Source organism: Mesitornis unicolor, unplaced genomic scaffold, assembly GCF_000695765.1.
Source record: "Mesitornis unicolor isolate BGI_N332 unplaced genomic scaffold, ASM69576v1 scaffold32933, whole genome shotgun sequence".
NCBI classification, from domain to species: domain Eukaryota; kingdom Metazoa; phylum Chordata; class Aves; order Mesitornithiformes; family Mesitornithidae; genus Mesitornis; species Mesitornis unicolor.
In genome coordinates, this window is record NW_010177482.1 from 19932 (window position 1) to 36817 (window position 16886).

At 44.6% G+C, this 16886-nt stretch overlaps 1 protein-coding gene across 2 annotated transcripts in view; it reads left to right on the forward strand.

Moving 5' to 3' along the window:
* Nucleotides 1-16655, forward strand: part of LOC104538774 (neuron-specific protein family member 2) — a 35855-nt gene extending 19200 nt beyond the window's left edge. The window contains exons 3-4 of one of the 2 annotated variants that reach the window (XM_010182100.1): nucleotides 14296-14406; nucleotides 15959-16422. In XM_010182100.1, the coding sequence (XP_010180402.1) occupies nucleotides 14296-14406; nucleotides 15959-16150 (303 nt within the window). In that variant the 3' untranslated portion in view covers nucleotides 16151-16422. Of the gene's footprint in view, nucleotides 1-14295; nucleotides 14407-15958 lie in introns of both variants that reach the window. The other variant, XM_010182101.1, reaches the window with a different exon arrangement.
* Nucleotides 16656-16886: the final 231 nt, after the last annotated feature.

The following is a 16886-nucleotide window of genomic DNA, read 5'->3' on the forward strand; positions in this document are numbered from 1 at the left end:
GTTTGGATAACACAGAAATCAACCAGAAGCATTTGTAAGGTGAAGAGAGGGTTTCTACCCATGTTCTTGACTGTCATTTAGCTGGAGCTTGTGTTCAAGACATCAGTACCCTATTTAAGAAGCAGCAAGCTGGAGAGTAGTTGCTGATGGATTTTATGCTCGATCCAGTCAAAACCAGTGAGTGTAGGCAGGCCTGTGCTAGCCCTGAGTTTGCCCAGATTTTTCATCTCCAAATAGCACCCCAAAAGGTACTGGAGTGCCCTTTCAGTGTTGGATTGACACACGTAACTGCCTGTTGGTTACTGGTTTTGCACAAATTGCTCTCCTTATTACACAAGCAAGTTCATGTGCAACCGGTTTGACCTCTGTTATCACTAAATGCCATACAGTTCTTAATTGCTGCTTTTTCAGGGATTTTTCAAATCATTAAATTAATGATTTAATAACTATTAGCTGGGTAATAGTTACCTACCATAGTTATCAAACTTCTCAAGTCTTCCACATTTCTTTCATTTTCAAGTATCATTTTCTTAAGAAAGCTGGAGTTATCGGTGTTTCAGAGTTGGGATGATTAAACTATGTCCTTGTCTTCAACAGAACAAGTTGGGAGTGGGTGTACGGGGGAGAAATTGAGATACTGAAGATGTTTTCTTGTGAGCAGTTTATCTACCTGGAAAAATAATCTGCAACTATTGATCATTATTTCAATGAGGAATATTGGGAACATCACTGTTTTTGCTACAAGTTGGCAGATCCATTGTCAGAGTCACTGGCTGTGAAAACTGTTCCTGTTGAGTATGTAATGACAATATATTTCTTACCATTAGATCAACCATCTCTTCTCTCCACCCTGAAACTCTGATACATGCAGATCCAGTATCCAGTGGATGTAATTGTTCACCACACTTTTCATCAGGTTCTTAAAATATAGTGGAATCAATTCAAATGTTTCTGTTATTGAAATGCTCATACTGAAACAATTACTTTCCTCTGACCTAATGTGAAACATGGAGAACAAAACCAGTTTGTCTCCAGTCATGCCCTGCAAAACAGACATTGATGCAATTATTGTTCATTATCAAAAACAAGCCAGTATCTGAAATAGTTGGCTCCCAATTAAGAAAGATTTTTCTGGGCCAGGGCCAGAGCGTGGTTTGCTGTTGGTAACAGCTTTGCTGAGGTGGAAGGTGTTTGCCCTGTTTGCACCACTAAAAACTGACCCATCAAATCCCCTGGGTATTCAACTAGATTTTGCAGAGGAAGGATCCTTGTGTTGCAGGCATTGTAATTCAGAGGAAAGGAAAGTCTTGTATGCTTGTGGAGGAAGGTGGGAGCAGGTCTTGAACACTTCATTTCTGTGGATAAGATCCACTGAGACGTGAGCACAAATGCCTTGTACAGTGTGGTGCAGAGAGTTGCTGTGTGGCCTCTGGAGTGCCAAATGACTGCAGTGTGAGCATATTTTTTGGAAACGCCTCATTTCCCTGAATGCATACAGATATCCACCTGCCCACCCTGCCCTTGTTTTTAAGAGCACATCACCATTGCTGCTGTATAGGTAGCAACTCTCCCTTGCTTGGCTGCACACACACCCAGCCTCAATTGTGTATTCCTCTCTGCCTTCTCCCCCCACTCCCCCTTCCCAGACTCCTCTTCTGTGCCATGGTTCCTGCAAACTTCTCCATATGATGTTCTGCTTTCGCCTGTAGGCTATTGCTTTATGATGATAGTTCTTCCTCTGACCTGCAAAGGAATGAATTTCAGAAAAAGGGCATGGGGCTTTTCATTGTGTCCATTCAGTAGCTAAATAAACTTAGAGTCCTTTAATTGTTACGTTACCACAGGGCAGGAGTAACTCATGGAGAAAGGACTCCTCTGAGTGTGAGCAGGCCAATTTTCCTTACTGGTTTTTAATATTAACAATAACAATGTTACCGTGGCGACTGCCACATCACATCCGTTATCTGGAAGATGCAGAGTGGCTGCTGAAAGATCCCATTACACTGACTAATGCGAGTGGTGCTCGAGGGAGGGAGCACGCTCTAATACACAGAGATTTTTCTCACTTTGGTGATAATTGCTAATGTGGCTCAGATGTTATTCCCAGGCTGCACTGCATTCAGGTGGGCTGTGTGATCCAGGAGAACAAGGGACTACGCGGAGGAAAATCAGAAAGGTGGCAGGCACAAGGGAGCAGGGCTGGTAGCGTTCAGGCATCTTTTTGCACCAGCACCAGCAGTGGGGGTGGTACCATGTCGAGTCTTGCATTTGAAGAGGGGCTTGGAGAGGTGGAGGGGTTGATTTGGAGGCTTATTCACTCCCTTTGGGAGTTCTCAACTACCATCAGGCAGTGTCCCAGTGGGCTCAGATGCAGGGGGCACGTTCCTCTTGCAGGGGTGTCAGGCAGATCGCAATACACCTAAGTTTTCTCCAGACAGTGACAGAATGACTTGTTGCTTTGCCTTGTCTTCAGAGGTTGAATATTTTCCACTGCGATGCAGAGGGTCACAGTTTCTCCTTTCTCAAAAAACCCACTGCCCAGCCCTGCCTGGCCTTGTGTCTACTTACATCTGATGCAAACTAGCACCAGCGTGGATTCAGGCTCTGTTGTGGTGTGTCTGAAAGAAAGTGAGAAATGTTGCTAATCATCTTTCTGCCTGAGCTCAGAAATCATTCTTCTCCTCCTCTGGCTGTAATGGGAAGAGAAGAGGATAGGTCATATCTGTCCTAGCTGGTCTCACAGCTTGCGTGGAGGTAGATTGATGGAGCCATTTGTGATCATCTGTGACAATTCAGAGCTGTGAGGAGGAACCGAATGTGGATTTGTGGCTCAGCTGCCAGAAAACAGATATTTCTGATCACATCCCCAGGTATGGTACTATAATCCCTGCAAGCTTTTCCCTGTCTGGGAACAATTCTGTGGGTTTTGTAAGAGTTCCCAGATAATACCTGGCTTTCTGGTACAGACTATGTCCCAGGAAGATAAAGCTAGGAAGAGTTTCCATGTTGAAAGCACACACAAGAAAAGTATGTTTTGATTTAACTAGAATATTCTACACAACTAGGTTAGGGACCGCCTACAAAGCAAAGGGGGAAAAAAAGACATGGTTTTTATATGGAATGGATCATTCTTTAAAGCGTATTCTTGTTTTATAGTCTTTTTTACAGAAACACATACGCTTTTGCAAAGTCAGAAAAACCACCTCAAATATATTTTATTTTTGCCATCTGTGAGCGCTGACAGAGTAATCAGCTGAAGAGATTTGCTCAGGGTTCTTTTTTTTCCTTTAATTGATTTTTGGAGAGAAGAAGAAAGTTAATTGCTATGCAGAAAATGTCTAAAAATGGAAGTCACAGAGAATATTCACATGACTAAGGGTTTGTGGGGTACACCTGCTGAATCTAAATTCTTTAAGCCATGACATATTGGAAGAAGAAAGGAGTAACAGAGCAGAAATCTCAACTGCCCCTTTGCTTGAACAAAACGCTTGAAAAAGATTTTCATAAGCGACTGCATGGAGATACCCATTCTGCTAACTGCAAAATGTAATTGCAGATTCCATTTGGTCTGAATGATTTTTTACATGGCACCTTTGTCTCCAACAACACAATGCCATGTTTCGTTCTGGTACCTCTGCCACCTCACAGTAAACCCTGTTTGTTGGGCAATTTTCTTGTCAGCATTTGAGGTGGAATGAAACATGCTTAATGTTAGTTTGGCTGATGTAGCAAAAGGGACCGAATGGGATGGAGGAGGAAAGAGTTTTCAGCTGACTGAAGCCAAGGCAAAGTTTATTGACTGTTGCGAAGTGCATTTTGAGTCTTGCAGCCAAACCACAGAATACTAAAAATAAATAAATAAATCAATCAGGAAAGTGAAATGCCTCACTCATACATTTTTTTTTCCACGTTAGGTTTTATTCTCTGTATTTCTAAAGCAGCACAGAGTGAATGTTAAACAGACCTGAGCTCCCTCTTGTTAGTACTTGCAGATGTATTAAGCCTGTTGGGCCAGATCCACAGCTAATGGAACTGGCCTCATGCCTCTGAAGGCATCATAATCAGCTAGATTATTCATTTTTGTTGTTTGTTTTTAAAAGAGTAGCTTTTCTAAGTCATTTGCAGCATTAAAGCTTCACATTTCTAATTTAAAATGGAAAGGCTTTTAATTCTTAAGGTACCCAGGGAACACTTTGCTCGCCACGTCCTCACTTTGTCCTTCTATGAAGCACCCACATAAGTTTTTTAAGAGAAATGGGTGTACTGAACCATGAATGCTGCCGTATTTCAGCTTTATTTCCTGACCTGTGATGGTAGTCACAGATGCTGAAATGCATGTGAGTATGTTGGCCTTCTTGAAGGAACAAACTTCCAATTGATTTTTATTTCTTTTAACCACAAGGGTGCACTGAGCAAAGGTGTTTTAATATGTGCAAGCTTGACCTTCGATTTCAGTTTATCTAAGAAGTCCATGGGACTGGGGAGTGGTAGGGGAGTTATCTTTTTCTCTGGCATATAAAGAGCTTAAATTGTTCTTGACAGTTTTAAAACCAGTCTTCTGTTGTGGTGGCTGATGAGGAAAATGGCAGTGTCTTATGTGAAATCAAAATATAAGAAAGTGATTAGAGGCAAATACACAGAAAAACATGGCTGGAGGAATGTACCATAGCCTAGCACATTGATACTCGGGTCTGAAAGGTTTGCTTTGACAATTGCTCTGCCTGTGGAAGGAGGTAATTTCATAAAGCAAAAGGTTTTCCTTAGAGCCAGCCTGATCCTTGACTGTGGGATGGAGTCGGTGCTTGGGTGGTTCTGCACACACAGGCCCAGAGGAAGCCAAACTTTTGGAGGCTGAGATGCCTGCAGCTTTGGGGGGATCTTGCTGGAGTGCCTGTGAGTATCAGTGTGTGTCAGATGTCAGAGAAAGGCAGCAGCAGAGCAGGGGACACAACCTGCATTTCCCAGGTCTGTTCCTGTGTGCTAAGCCCATTCTTACTGAGGTCTCCTAATGCTTTCCCTGCACCAAAGCCAATGTGAGAGAAGTGAGGAGAGGTGATGATCTTGCACGTATGAGACATTTCAGAGGCTGTGTCAAGGAGACATTTTACTGATGACTTGATCTATCTTGTGTTCCTCTTAATGCATTTTAAAAAGGCCCTTGATGAGCTGAGGCATCCATTGTCATCTCCCACGTGAAGTGAACCAAGGAAATGTCACAGCCAAGGCTTTGCACAATGCAATGGGCGAGTGCAGCAAGTCCCTGGTGAGGGGTCAGCTGTGGAGATGATGCATCTGTCTACTGCAGTCCAACTAATTGAAAAAAACATCTCAAATTAGTGATCTGGAAGGAGGCTTCTTCCATCATTGCTCAGCTCATGAAATGGTATGTCAGGCGTTACTAGGGCCATGGGTTTGGGAAGTAAAGCACCTTTATAAGCAGTGTTCCTGAGTCACCCCACTTGTTTATTTTTGGGTTTCTGCATCTTTTCTTTTGAAGGTAGCAGAGGCACAGAAATAAGGAGGGGAGGCTTATGATAGATGAAAAAGGAAGAAAATATTCTTGTTGGAGGAGGGTAAAAAGACCTTTAACGCCTGTATGGTCTGCCAGAATGGCCATGTATTTATTTGATGTTCCTAGAAACAATACTATAGCATTTCAATATACCAGCATATTCTGATGAAGGATATTTTTTTTTAATGGCATTAAATATCAGAAAAGAAAAAGCAAACCAAATAGAGCTTTTTATTTACCTAAGTGGAAATTTGCTAATATTCAATGTTGGAAGCATCATTATTGAAAATGGCATTTTAGAACTTCCATAAGGAATGGGGGCTTGGAAATCGAGCCATGAATTTCCCATTCAAGGGGTTTGACTTGGCACAGAAAGACATCATGCAGACTGCAACTGGCACCAGACACAGTTAAAAAGATCTGAGGCTATTAGTGCCTAAACAGCCACTAGAAATTATATTACATGATGGAGACTGGCTAATATAATTGAGCCAGCTAGTTATTGTGTGCATAATTTAATTATTTGACAAATTGCTTAGAAACATGGTGTTCTTGTTCCACACGCGTGCTGCACTCGCAGCATTACAAGGCGCAGAGCAGAGGAATTGCTGGTGGGTATGTAGTCATCTTGGAAGACAGGCATTCCTTTCTAAGATTTGCAGATTTGGAGAGGTTCACTGGTGTCATGATGGGGTGATGTATGCAGAGATGTGTAGAGTCAGTGGGGACGTGGCTGGGATAGCAAACGGGCTCAGAGACAGTGAATACTGCTACAAGTGGATACCTTTGAGGCTTTAGGGTAGCTGGAGAAATGACCTTCTCTTTTCTCAACTCTGGGTCTTTTGGACTTGGATTGCTGGGCTGTGTGGGTTGAAGGAAACCCATGAAAGGGGAGCAGACGTAAGATGTTTTTGGACCCCAAGATGATACCATCTCAGTTCAGTGTTCTTAGGTGAATTTGGGCCAAATTGGTTTATGGTTATGAGTTCTAAGATGAAACACACAAAAAAACCCCAACCCTTAAGCTTCATATAAGAAGCTGTGCATCACTAAGGAGTATTGTCCCATAGCTCTGAAGATTTATGTACATGGCTAAGGATGTTTCCTTCTTACAAAGCATCTCCTAAGAGATGCTACTTAAGAATATGGACACCATCTGGAGTAAAGCTGTGCTGTAATAATAAAGGACAAATCCTTCTTGAACAGTACCAAGCAAATACAAGGGCCCAATTGTGTCACTTTTTTTCGGTTAGCCTTTCAAAATTTAAGAGGCCAAGCTGTTGCCATAAAATCAGGAAAACCAGCAACTTGTTACAAAAATATCATTAAAAATTAGAAGTGAAAGGCCATTCTGGAAGAAGTGCAGCCCAATATTTTTTACCTGCAGAGCAGATCAGGCTGTATGATGGTGCTGGGCAACGCACCATGCCATTTCTTTGGCCAAGTCTGAGCAGTGGAGCAGCTGTTCCTGGGGTGTATTTCAGAGTCCTTATCCCCCTTGATCAATCCATCCCAGTGACCTGTCAGCCTGTGGCCCCCTCCCTGTCTGCATGCCTGTTTGTTCTTACATTAGCAACCTGAATTGAAATGATGGGTTGGTTCATGCTTGGATTTCACCCTGCCATACAGATGGGAGGAAGCCCAAATAGACAGCTTGATCCAGGAGCTAGGAAGTGCTCCTGAGCCTTTCACATTAGCTGTAGCTTTCATGTCAAGATCTAATGTTGTCAGTCTTACACCTAATTATCAGCTGGAGCAAGTTATGGGATGAAGGAGAAAAAAATTACCCTCTAAATTTTTCAGTCAAGCAAAAATCCTTATAATGAGATCATGAATCTCTGAATGTATACGGAGATGCCCTTGCAGCTGAAACCTTTGTACTGAGCAGCAGAACCTCTGGGACTGGCCCTGATGATTTTGTGATAATTTTTTTCTTGCATGCAAGTTGTCTAGGTTGTCAGTGGATTGATAGGTTTCCAGGTGTAGCTATGGAAAGACCCTTGTTGCCTATCCAAGCGTAGCTCTTATGCCCTTCTATGAAAAGAATTTCTGCCGATTGTGTTTATAATAAATTTTGCCTCATTCAGAGTCTTCCTTCTTCTACAAAGAGAAAATTAAAGTTAATTTATTCTACTGAGTTGCCTACTAAAGGTCACAAAATTTTCTAATGCTCAGCAACACTGAAGGTAACTTGGAGAACCAGGTACAGCATTGTCAGTGGCATCCTTTCTGAAAAACCCAAGTGTGAAGAGGGTGAGACTGCAGTGCAGGAATGGACAGAGGCTTCTGAAGTCCCTTATTCCTGTTACAGCTGCTAAGACTAGGAAAGCTGTGCAGAATTTTTTTGGGATTTTTCCATGGTAAGTGATCTTTACCTGGGAATTAAACTGATCTCCTTCACAGTAGCACACAGCATTAACGCTTCTCTGGGTGCTGCTTGTCTGGCTGGCTTTTTATAGACAGCAATGCTTTTCCTGGTTGTGGCATCTTCTTGGCCATACTCCTATTTTGAGCGTATATGAGCTTATATATTGCCCGCTCTGAGCAGTGGAAAAGGTGATCAGAGTCAAACATTTATTTGCCAGGTTTAGAAAAAAAATCACGCTTGATATCTAAGAAGTGCACCCACGCTGATGAAATCCCTGCCTGCTGGCCGCTCGCAAGAGTTGCATGAGCACGGAAGAGATATTCTGTGCTGTTTTCTTTAGACAGATTGATAGAAATCGCATCATCTGTTTGCACTCTGAGAATCGCTCCACTTAGGTGGCAAATACGGGGTGATTTCAAAAGCATGGGCACCTGGGGTTTGTGCCTTGTCCAGAAACAGCAGGCGGTTCTTGCTGAGTTCCTCCAAAGCTGGACTGAATGCAGCTGTTTTAACCCCCCAAGAAGGTGATTTTCCAAATGAAGTTTAGCCAGCAGATGATAAAGCTGCTACCTGAGTATGAGCAGTGGTGGGAATGAGCTTTAGTTGTGGAGCACAAGGGTTGCAGTGCTGTACCGGGTCAGCTGAAAGTCATTGTAATGACCCATCAGTGCCTACTGATGTTAGGAGTAGACATTCCTGTCCTGTAGGAGACTGAAGGAGATTGAGACACCTGACTGCCTTTGTGGATCTGGGTCTGAATGGCTGCTTCATGCCATAAAATACGAGAACTTGATGAGGGAAGTGCCTTTTGTTTTATTGAGCCCTACTTCAAGCCATGTGCAGCCTCTCCATATGAATGTCTAATATTTTTGGAATCTTACTGAGCTCCTTCTGCCGACCATATTGTACAGAGTAATTTTGTTAGATTAATTGTGATTAATTACATAGAATAATTGTGGTTTGGGTTAGAAAAAACAACCCTGTAGTACTTCAAAAGGTGTTGCTTCACAGTTTTGTAGGATGTCGTCTTCTGTGTTTTGCTGAGAGGTGGCTTGCATTTGAATGCCTATGTTATTTTCTCTCTCTATCCACTTTTTTTTGGACCTTTTTTATGCGGAGTCCTCGCAGTGTGTGACACCATCTGCAGAGCCTGTGAACAAAACATAAAGACCAAGCCCTGACACCAGGGCCATGATTACAAGTTATATTCCTTCAGCTGCTAATGCAAGTAGTACTTGGCTTAAGTGGGAACAAAACCACACCCCCACAACTCACCAGTGCAGGTTGGGTGCCAAATGCTAACAGAGAGCTGTCTGCATCCAGTCCCCACGGGGAAAAGGAATATTTGTCAACTCAGTTCAAACGGTGCCCAAATCTGAGGGAACCACCGTCTGCTGACGGACCCTTTCCCCACCTCCACTGCCTGGAAATCCTTCCCTATGAATATCTGCTCTGCAGCAGCATTCCCATCACGTTCTGTTCAGGATCTGCCTTTCCTTGCTTCCTTTCCTCCCCAGGTATGTCCAGAGCGTTCAGGTTTCCCAGGACTCTAAGGCACCGAAATACCTCACTGGTTTGGGTTGGTCAGCACCAGCCCAGTGCAGGTGGCAGCTCAGCAGGTTATCGATATTACTGTCAAAGCCCTAAGGCTCGATCTTTGGAGGGACCAGAAGCTCCTAGCTCTTGACTTCCATGGGGAGTGAAGGGTGTTCACCCTCTCTGAAAAGTAAGGGCGCATAAACTAGAAATTTTTTGCAATAAGGAATAAAAATGTAGAACTGTTGCAATGGAAGTGGCTATTAAAAGAATGCCCTGCTGTTTGGATGTGGCATTGTTCTCTGGTTTGCTTTTAAATAAGGCTTTTCATTGTAGCTGGAGAGGGAAAAACGGAATTTTTGATTTAAACAATCACGGGCAGCTGTTGAAATCAAAGAGAGCTGGAAGGATGCTTCGATGGACAGCATGAAGGCCAGTTAATACTGAAACACCACTGCAATTAGGTATCATCTCACTGGAGATAAACCTAGTGGCAACTTAATGTCCTGTTGCCTGATGAGGATGTATCTTTGGTTTTATCCGTGCTGTTGTGAACATGTTCTTCATCTGTGGGAAAGGTGGGGAGAAACTCACCCAAGTGTGCTGTTGATGGGGAGCTGACATCAGTCATGGGTGTTAAGGGCCTCTTTCCATGTTCTGTGGAGGGTGAGGAGTTTTTTGGTGTGGTAACGATTCCCTCTTAAGGGAACCTTTGGGAATCATGTAAGACTTTGGGGAAGGGGTGGACATATACCCCCCTTCCTTTACCCACTCGAGGAGTCACACGTGACAGATTCATGCCTGCAGCACTTGCAGGTTTTATCTGCTCGCTAAATTTTATTTCCCCTCTGTGAGTGTTTATATTGCTTAGAGACTGCCAAGGTTCATGTTAATCATAAAAAAGTGGAGGTTTATCAAGTATTGCAGCTCTGTGATTTTTTGGTGTTTGAATGTTAATGAAGCTTTGTATGCTCTGGAAGAGCTAGAGAGGTGGATCTTGGCTCTGGCATTGCAAAATATCTAGGGGTGGATTTTTCTTCCCTTTCCTCTGGGTTTTAACATCTTATGTGACATTTCATCCCAGAGCAATTTTACACGATGTATCATCATGTGTAATACTGTGTCACACTGCGATTTTGCAAGTGCATAAAACTGCAGGAGGGAGGCCAGCATGGGCTCAATTACGGCCTGGAGGGAGGGGACAGCTCAGCAGAGGGACCTGCTCCTGGGGAGTAGTGAACTGAGCGTCAGCACTTTGCCATGGCAGAGTGACAGAGCAAAGGGGAATTCATTATTTTTAGGGGCTCAGTGGGCAGACAAGAGGGAAGGAACCAGTCAGATCACTTTACTAATGGTCATTTCCATAGGCTGTGCATGTACGTGGGGTTTAACAAAAGAAGAGACATTCATTCTGGCCGCAGACAGCTCAGTTCTTTTCCTGAAGGCTAAAGAAGAGCTTGGCCATTTTTAGTGGCTCTGAATGAGAAACCTTCAAAGCAACTTTGGTGGCAGCTCTTGGAGAAGGCAGACACAGAGTCATTCTGGGTGAAGGAGACGTCTGACAGTTCAGGGATATTCCCCTTTCACAGCCTCTTCTCCGGGTGCAGTCAGCCCTGAGGGATCCCTCTGGGATGGAGGAAACAGGGATGCGGAGGAGGAGAAAGGAAGGGGGTAGACACTGGGGCAGGAGGAATTGTGTGTGCAGGGTGTGTGCATCCTGCCAGTGTGCAGCTCTTGCTGTCCCTGGTGATGAAGATTGTATTCACTAAAGAAAGCCAGAGGATGAGCAGCTGCTTATTGTTCAGGAATGAGAGATACACGTTCCCAGGTGGCATTTGATGTAATTTCATTGCTATTTGTCTCTTCCTTTGCCCTGAGCACAAGTTTGTTCCTTCAGGTTAACCTAAGCAAGATTTCTTTTTTTCACTGCACATCGTATTTAGGACAGAGAAATGAAACTGGAGAACTGAGCATTTCTTATTCTCTGAATTTCTAGCCAGGGCTGCTCTCTTGCATTGGCTTTGGTAGAGCAAGATGTACGTCTTGCTTTAGTGCCTTCAAACTGACCTCAAAAGGGACTTGTGTCTTTGTCATCTCTGTATTTCTATGTAATTTGTTATTGGAGGAGGTACCAGGATTAAAGTGCTCCTTTTTGAAATGGGGAAGAGTTGATGGGCATTTACTCTACAGGGGAAAGTGCTCTTCCACACTGCCCTGCCAGAGCTGGGTTGTGATAGAGCTTTCCTAGAAAAAGTAGACGACGTTGGCATACTTAATCCAGAAGTCTCTCCTTTTGACTGTATTTATTGAAAGTGACACTTCAACATCTTTTTCAAGTGTAATATGACTTCTCTTTGGGGCTGAAATCATGGCAAGTTCCATTTCCATCTCCCTTGAATCCAGCTGAGACTTCTTCCTTCAGCACTATGAAAAGGGATGTGGGTTTCCCAGGTTCCCCATGGGCTACCGCAAAACTGGACTGAAATATTTCCGGTCAGACTTGCAGGCAGGCGTGCTTTGCTGGAGAGGAGGTGGAGCCCGTATTTTCTTGGTCAGACCAGTGCAGTTCATACAGCTGCACTCCTTCTCTACCAGCTCCCCTGGCGGCACACCAGGACTCTCTTACGCGTGTTCCCTGATGAGATCCAGCAGTGAGTGCTTCTCCCTCTGCGCTGCCTTTTGCTTAATTGACCCATTTTGCAGCAGATTAGGCCCCAAGGAGGAGGTTAATATGAGCAGTTATTCTAAAGGGCGGGTTAGGGCTTCAGTGAACCATTCAGCACTGGAAAAGCCTGTTAGCTTCAATCTTCTTACTTTTTACTTTTTATTCTAAAATATTCTGATTTAACAATGAACTTACAAATCTCTCCTGCTAGAAATAGTCTCCACGCCTCTCTCTTTCTTGAGTTTTGAAGTGAATGTACTGGGTCAGATTTAACACCATACATGCAGATTTACCTTCACTCTTTCTTTCTGTCTTAAAACAGCCACTGAAATCGTAGCTCTGGATCTCCCAGCATTGCAGGTGGCATTGCCAGGGCTGCTTTAGCTTCTCTGAGTAATAGTCCCGTTGTGCTGTGTGCAATGCAGGAATACATCTCACCAGGCAGTGCATCTTTCTGCAGGATTGATGAGGGTGAGAAGTCTTTTCCTGCACTGCAAGCAATTACAGTGACCCCTTTGAGTCTGTGCAGGGATTTCGTATCATACAGGTTCTCAGAATTACAGCTGCTGCGATGACTGAAGGAGAGAATTGGAGCAAAGTTCAGTGTGAACCCATATTAAGCAATTAGTGTACATTAGTTAAGGAACAGCTTCTGCCTGTACCTACTATTCAGTTTCCTTGAACACCCGTACAAGAAAATAAAGAGGATTTTGACAACTGTAGCAACAGAAGGGCAGATGAACCCTGAATGACTAGATGGAGCTGAAAAAAATGTGGCTCTTCCGTGCTAGGGCAGTAAATGGTAATAACTGCCTTTAGCACAGGTACATGCAGCCCCAAAATTGGGACTGGGGCGCATTTTGGAGGGTGAGCACATGCTGTGTATGGTGGTAGCATGCCCGCAGTCAGGGGCATTAGCCAAGGTCAGGCAGACAGCCCCTGGCACGTCCTACCACTGCAGGTCACTCAGTGAGTGGCTTTTGATGTGACCAGGGGAAATTCACTCAGCTTCTGGTGCCGTGATGGGAAAGTGGTATTCAGAAGCAAACAGACTGAGGTTGTGGGTAGGAAAAAGCCTCATTGATCACTCTCCCTCCTGCTAACCCATGCCTGATCTCAGCCCTTTGCTGTAGGAACTTGAGTGTGAGCTCTCACACAGGCTCAGTGAGCACAGGAACATTGCAGCCCCTTCCCCATGCAGGCAAACACCCTGCGCGCCTGCTGCTGGTGTTCAGTCCCAGGGAGCCAGAGCAAGCCAGGGAGCTGCCGCAGCTCCCTCCCCACACTGCTGGCTGTGCAAAAGCTTTATATGTTTCCCCTACTGCTCTTCCCACCCCCATCATTTCTGTGAGTGAGTCCATTTGATTAGGAACTCTAGTTTTCATGGTAACACTGGAGCCCCAGGGATTACGCTATTTTTTTCACGTCAATCCAGATCAGTGTGAGACAGCAGTCTCACAGGATGGGGTGCTGCAAGTTAGGCAGTAGAAGTCCAGAGCCATTTATGCTGCATTTGTGAAATTACCAGCTGGGACCAAGAAAGCTCTGGGGAAGAGGAGAATGAGAGTGCATTGGGACCCTTGCTCGGTGCTATGGAGGACACAGTGCTGGGCTTTGTCAGTTGTCAGAGTATTCTGCTTTTACAGCTTTGATAAATAGAGAAGGAGTCCCTTTCTCCTGCCCTCCCTTCTGCAGAGTGAGGCACAACTTAGCCCTGTGGCACCACCCAGAAGGCACAAAGAGATGTGTGCTACAAAGGCTTCATTCTTCCTACCTGCTCACCTACCTCTGCTGTCAGAAAAGTGGGCTCTCACCATGGTTATACGGCAGCTTATCTGCGCAGATTAGATCCCAAATGTGGACTCTGCCTGCTGGCGGATCCTGCTGGGCCAGCAGATGAAGCTGCTGGTTGCACAGCTGAGAGCATGGGAACAAAGCCACCAAGAACACCAAAAGCCTCAGCAAAACCCATGCACTTGCAAGGGATTAAGCAGAAGAATGTGCACTCCTGAAGGTCTGTGGGGGATGGAAATGATGTGAGAATTCAGGGCTATTGGATCTAGCATTCATTCAATTACTATGCTTAGTTAAGTACTGCACAGTGGAGTGAAGACTGCAGTCTGTTAGGATGGCTGTTACTATAAGTCATTTAATTATGAGGTTGCTCATATGCCATTTTAACATTTGTAGAGTAACATTATCCCTCTTTTGTAGGTCACTATTCTCATAAGTCTGGCTCTTGCATTCCTTGCCTGCATAGTGTTTCTTGTGGTATACAAAGCCTTTACTTACGACCACAGTTGCCCAGATGGATTTGTTTATAAGGTAAGAAACTTCAGACGGATGAATTGCCTGAGCTAATGATAGACACTAATTGAGTACACGGTTACAGCCTGGTCTGCTGCTTTGACCAGGCCAAACGCAACATTTGGCAAGAATGTGTTGCAATGGGAAAAGTTATGGGAAATGTGGACTTGCATCTGCCTCCATCAGCTACTGTTACACGATAATTGTTGGGGTCAGCATTTGCTGAACACTACAGACAGATGTTCAGGAACAATCCCTTAGATTTGTGAATGGATTTATTGCAGCTGGAATCCTGTGTTTGCTTCCCACGTGCTCAAGTGACTGAGGTTTACTGGTACACATTTTAATGCAAAATAAACCCCCAGAGCGCTGGCAAATGCATCCTTTGTGAAAGAAATCCAAGTTTGCCCATGTAGTTAATTTTTAGGTGGTTTTGGGCCTCTATCAAGAACAAAACCATGTAAAACCAATATAAAACTCAGTGGTTTTTTATTGAATATTCACAGAGAGCTAGCTGCTTGGTTTGTTGAGATTTAAAAAAAACCCACCAACTTCCAAAACAGTTCACTGACTCCTTACTGTGAATAAACTCATAAACTCACAGGAGTCTTGACCACACTGGGGGTAGTCTGTGGACTGGAAAATAGAGTATGCAAGTTGGTGTATTGGTCATTGAGAATTATCCTCATAGGTGATATAAAAATGAAGTTAAGATGGAGTCATGAATTTCAGAATCAGATCCAAACCTGAACTTCTGAAAAGATTAAAGGTTTTGGGCTCAGAATTCAGCTAGTCACATTGAACTGGGCGTTGGGGTATCTCATGATTTAATAATAATTGTACCTGGGTCCCTTTGTGTCCTTGGTGCTACTCTGACTGGTGAACACCAACCAGTCCGGTGTTTGTTACCATTTGATTGCTCTTTTACAGCTGTGGCAAAGCGATTTGTTTTCACAGAGCAGTTCTTAGCACACAAGTGTCCGCAGTAGCGCAGCGGAGGTGCATGGCAGTGTCTGCACAGCCAGGAAGATCTGACAAGGGCTGGCTTCCTCCCATCCCTGACCGAGGTGGTCATCCTCTAGGTCAGAGAGAACACAGCGCTGTAACAGAGCAGCACGTAAGCAGCTTACTCTGCCTCTGCCTGTCCTCTGCTTGTCTGAGGATTAATTCTGGACTTCGCTCTACAGAGCTTTCAGTCCAACACGTGATAAGAGCCGCTCAGCCAGCCCTGCTGGGACTCCAGCAAGGGGCCTCGGTCTCTGTGCGTGCCAATACTGTACCAAACCAGTCAGGCCGTCATTTTGCAGTCCCCGTTTCCCATCCACAGATGAAATCAGCCTGCAGTCAGGGTTGCCAGTAGCAACAGGTTTTGAAGGCTGCTGCCCGACTCTAAACTTTGTGCATTCCCTTGGTGCTGAAAGGCAGTCGGGGCCGTGCAGCAGATGCTCTCACTGCAGCCAGTCTGAGACAAACGTCATCCTTGCGAACAGCTAACCCTGGGATTTTTAAATCGAGAGCCTGAGTCTGGTAGGGCCACTCTTTACCTCTCTTGCTTCCTCCCCCTTCCCAGCACAAGCGGTGCATCCCGGCCTCACTGGACGCGTACTACTCTGCACAGGATTCCAACTCCCGGGGCAGGTTCTACACCGTCATCAGCCACTACAGCATGGCCAAGCAGACCAGCTCCCGCGCCGTATCACCCTGGCTGTCTTCAGGATCGGTAAACCACGAAGCCAAGGCTGCCAAGACAGAAGGTCATTAAAATTAACAAGTGGTGATGGGCAAAGTGGGAGGGTGGGGGGACAACACCAGGTCTATACCGCATTGCTCTAGCTGAGGGTGCTGTGCTAGCAGCACAACAGGAGTAAATAAAACCCAAGTGCAGGAGTCATCTTAATGGATATTTCTTTTCGTGCATTGTTCTTGTTGATTTGTAACCGAGTCGAGCTCTTGTACAAAGGCATGTTTGATGTTGACTGTACCTTACAATGTAAAAATATTTTTAAATCATTGCTTAACTATTTGTTAGAAAAAGAAATTAAAAAACAAAAAAAGCAAATTAGATTAACAGCCAGAAAGGATAAAAGCAGCAAAGAGAATCCCGCGAAGTTTTATCATTGCTGGAAAGCTGTGACAGAGGCTTAACATGCAGTGAAGGAACAGCTGAAATCCTTTCAAGAGAAGGGGTAGAAGACATTGTGATGTTGTTTAGTTTGCCAAAGGAGGGATATTTTGCTGTCAAACTGAATCTAGCATCAGTGTTCATTTGCTGATAGAAAAATGCAGGCATCCTCTCCTTCCTTGAACATACACACGTGCAAACACACACACACCCCTCCCTGCACAGTGGCCTAAGTGAATCCAGCAAGACCCAGGCATTCCCAAGGAGCCTCCACTGTGCTGGTGATCTTGGCTGGGCTCTGAGCCTGAAATCCTGGTTGCTATGTGGGTATGAAGGGCTTTATTTCTGCTGCTGGCACAGATTTCCTGTGTGACCA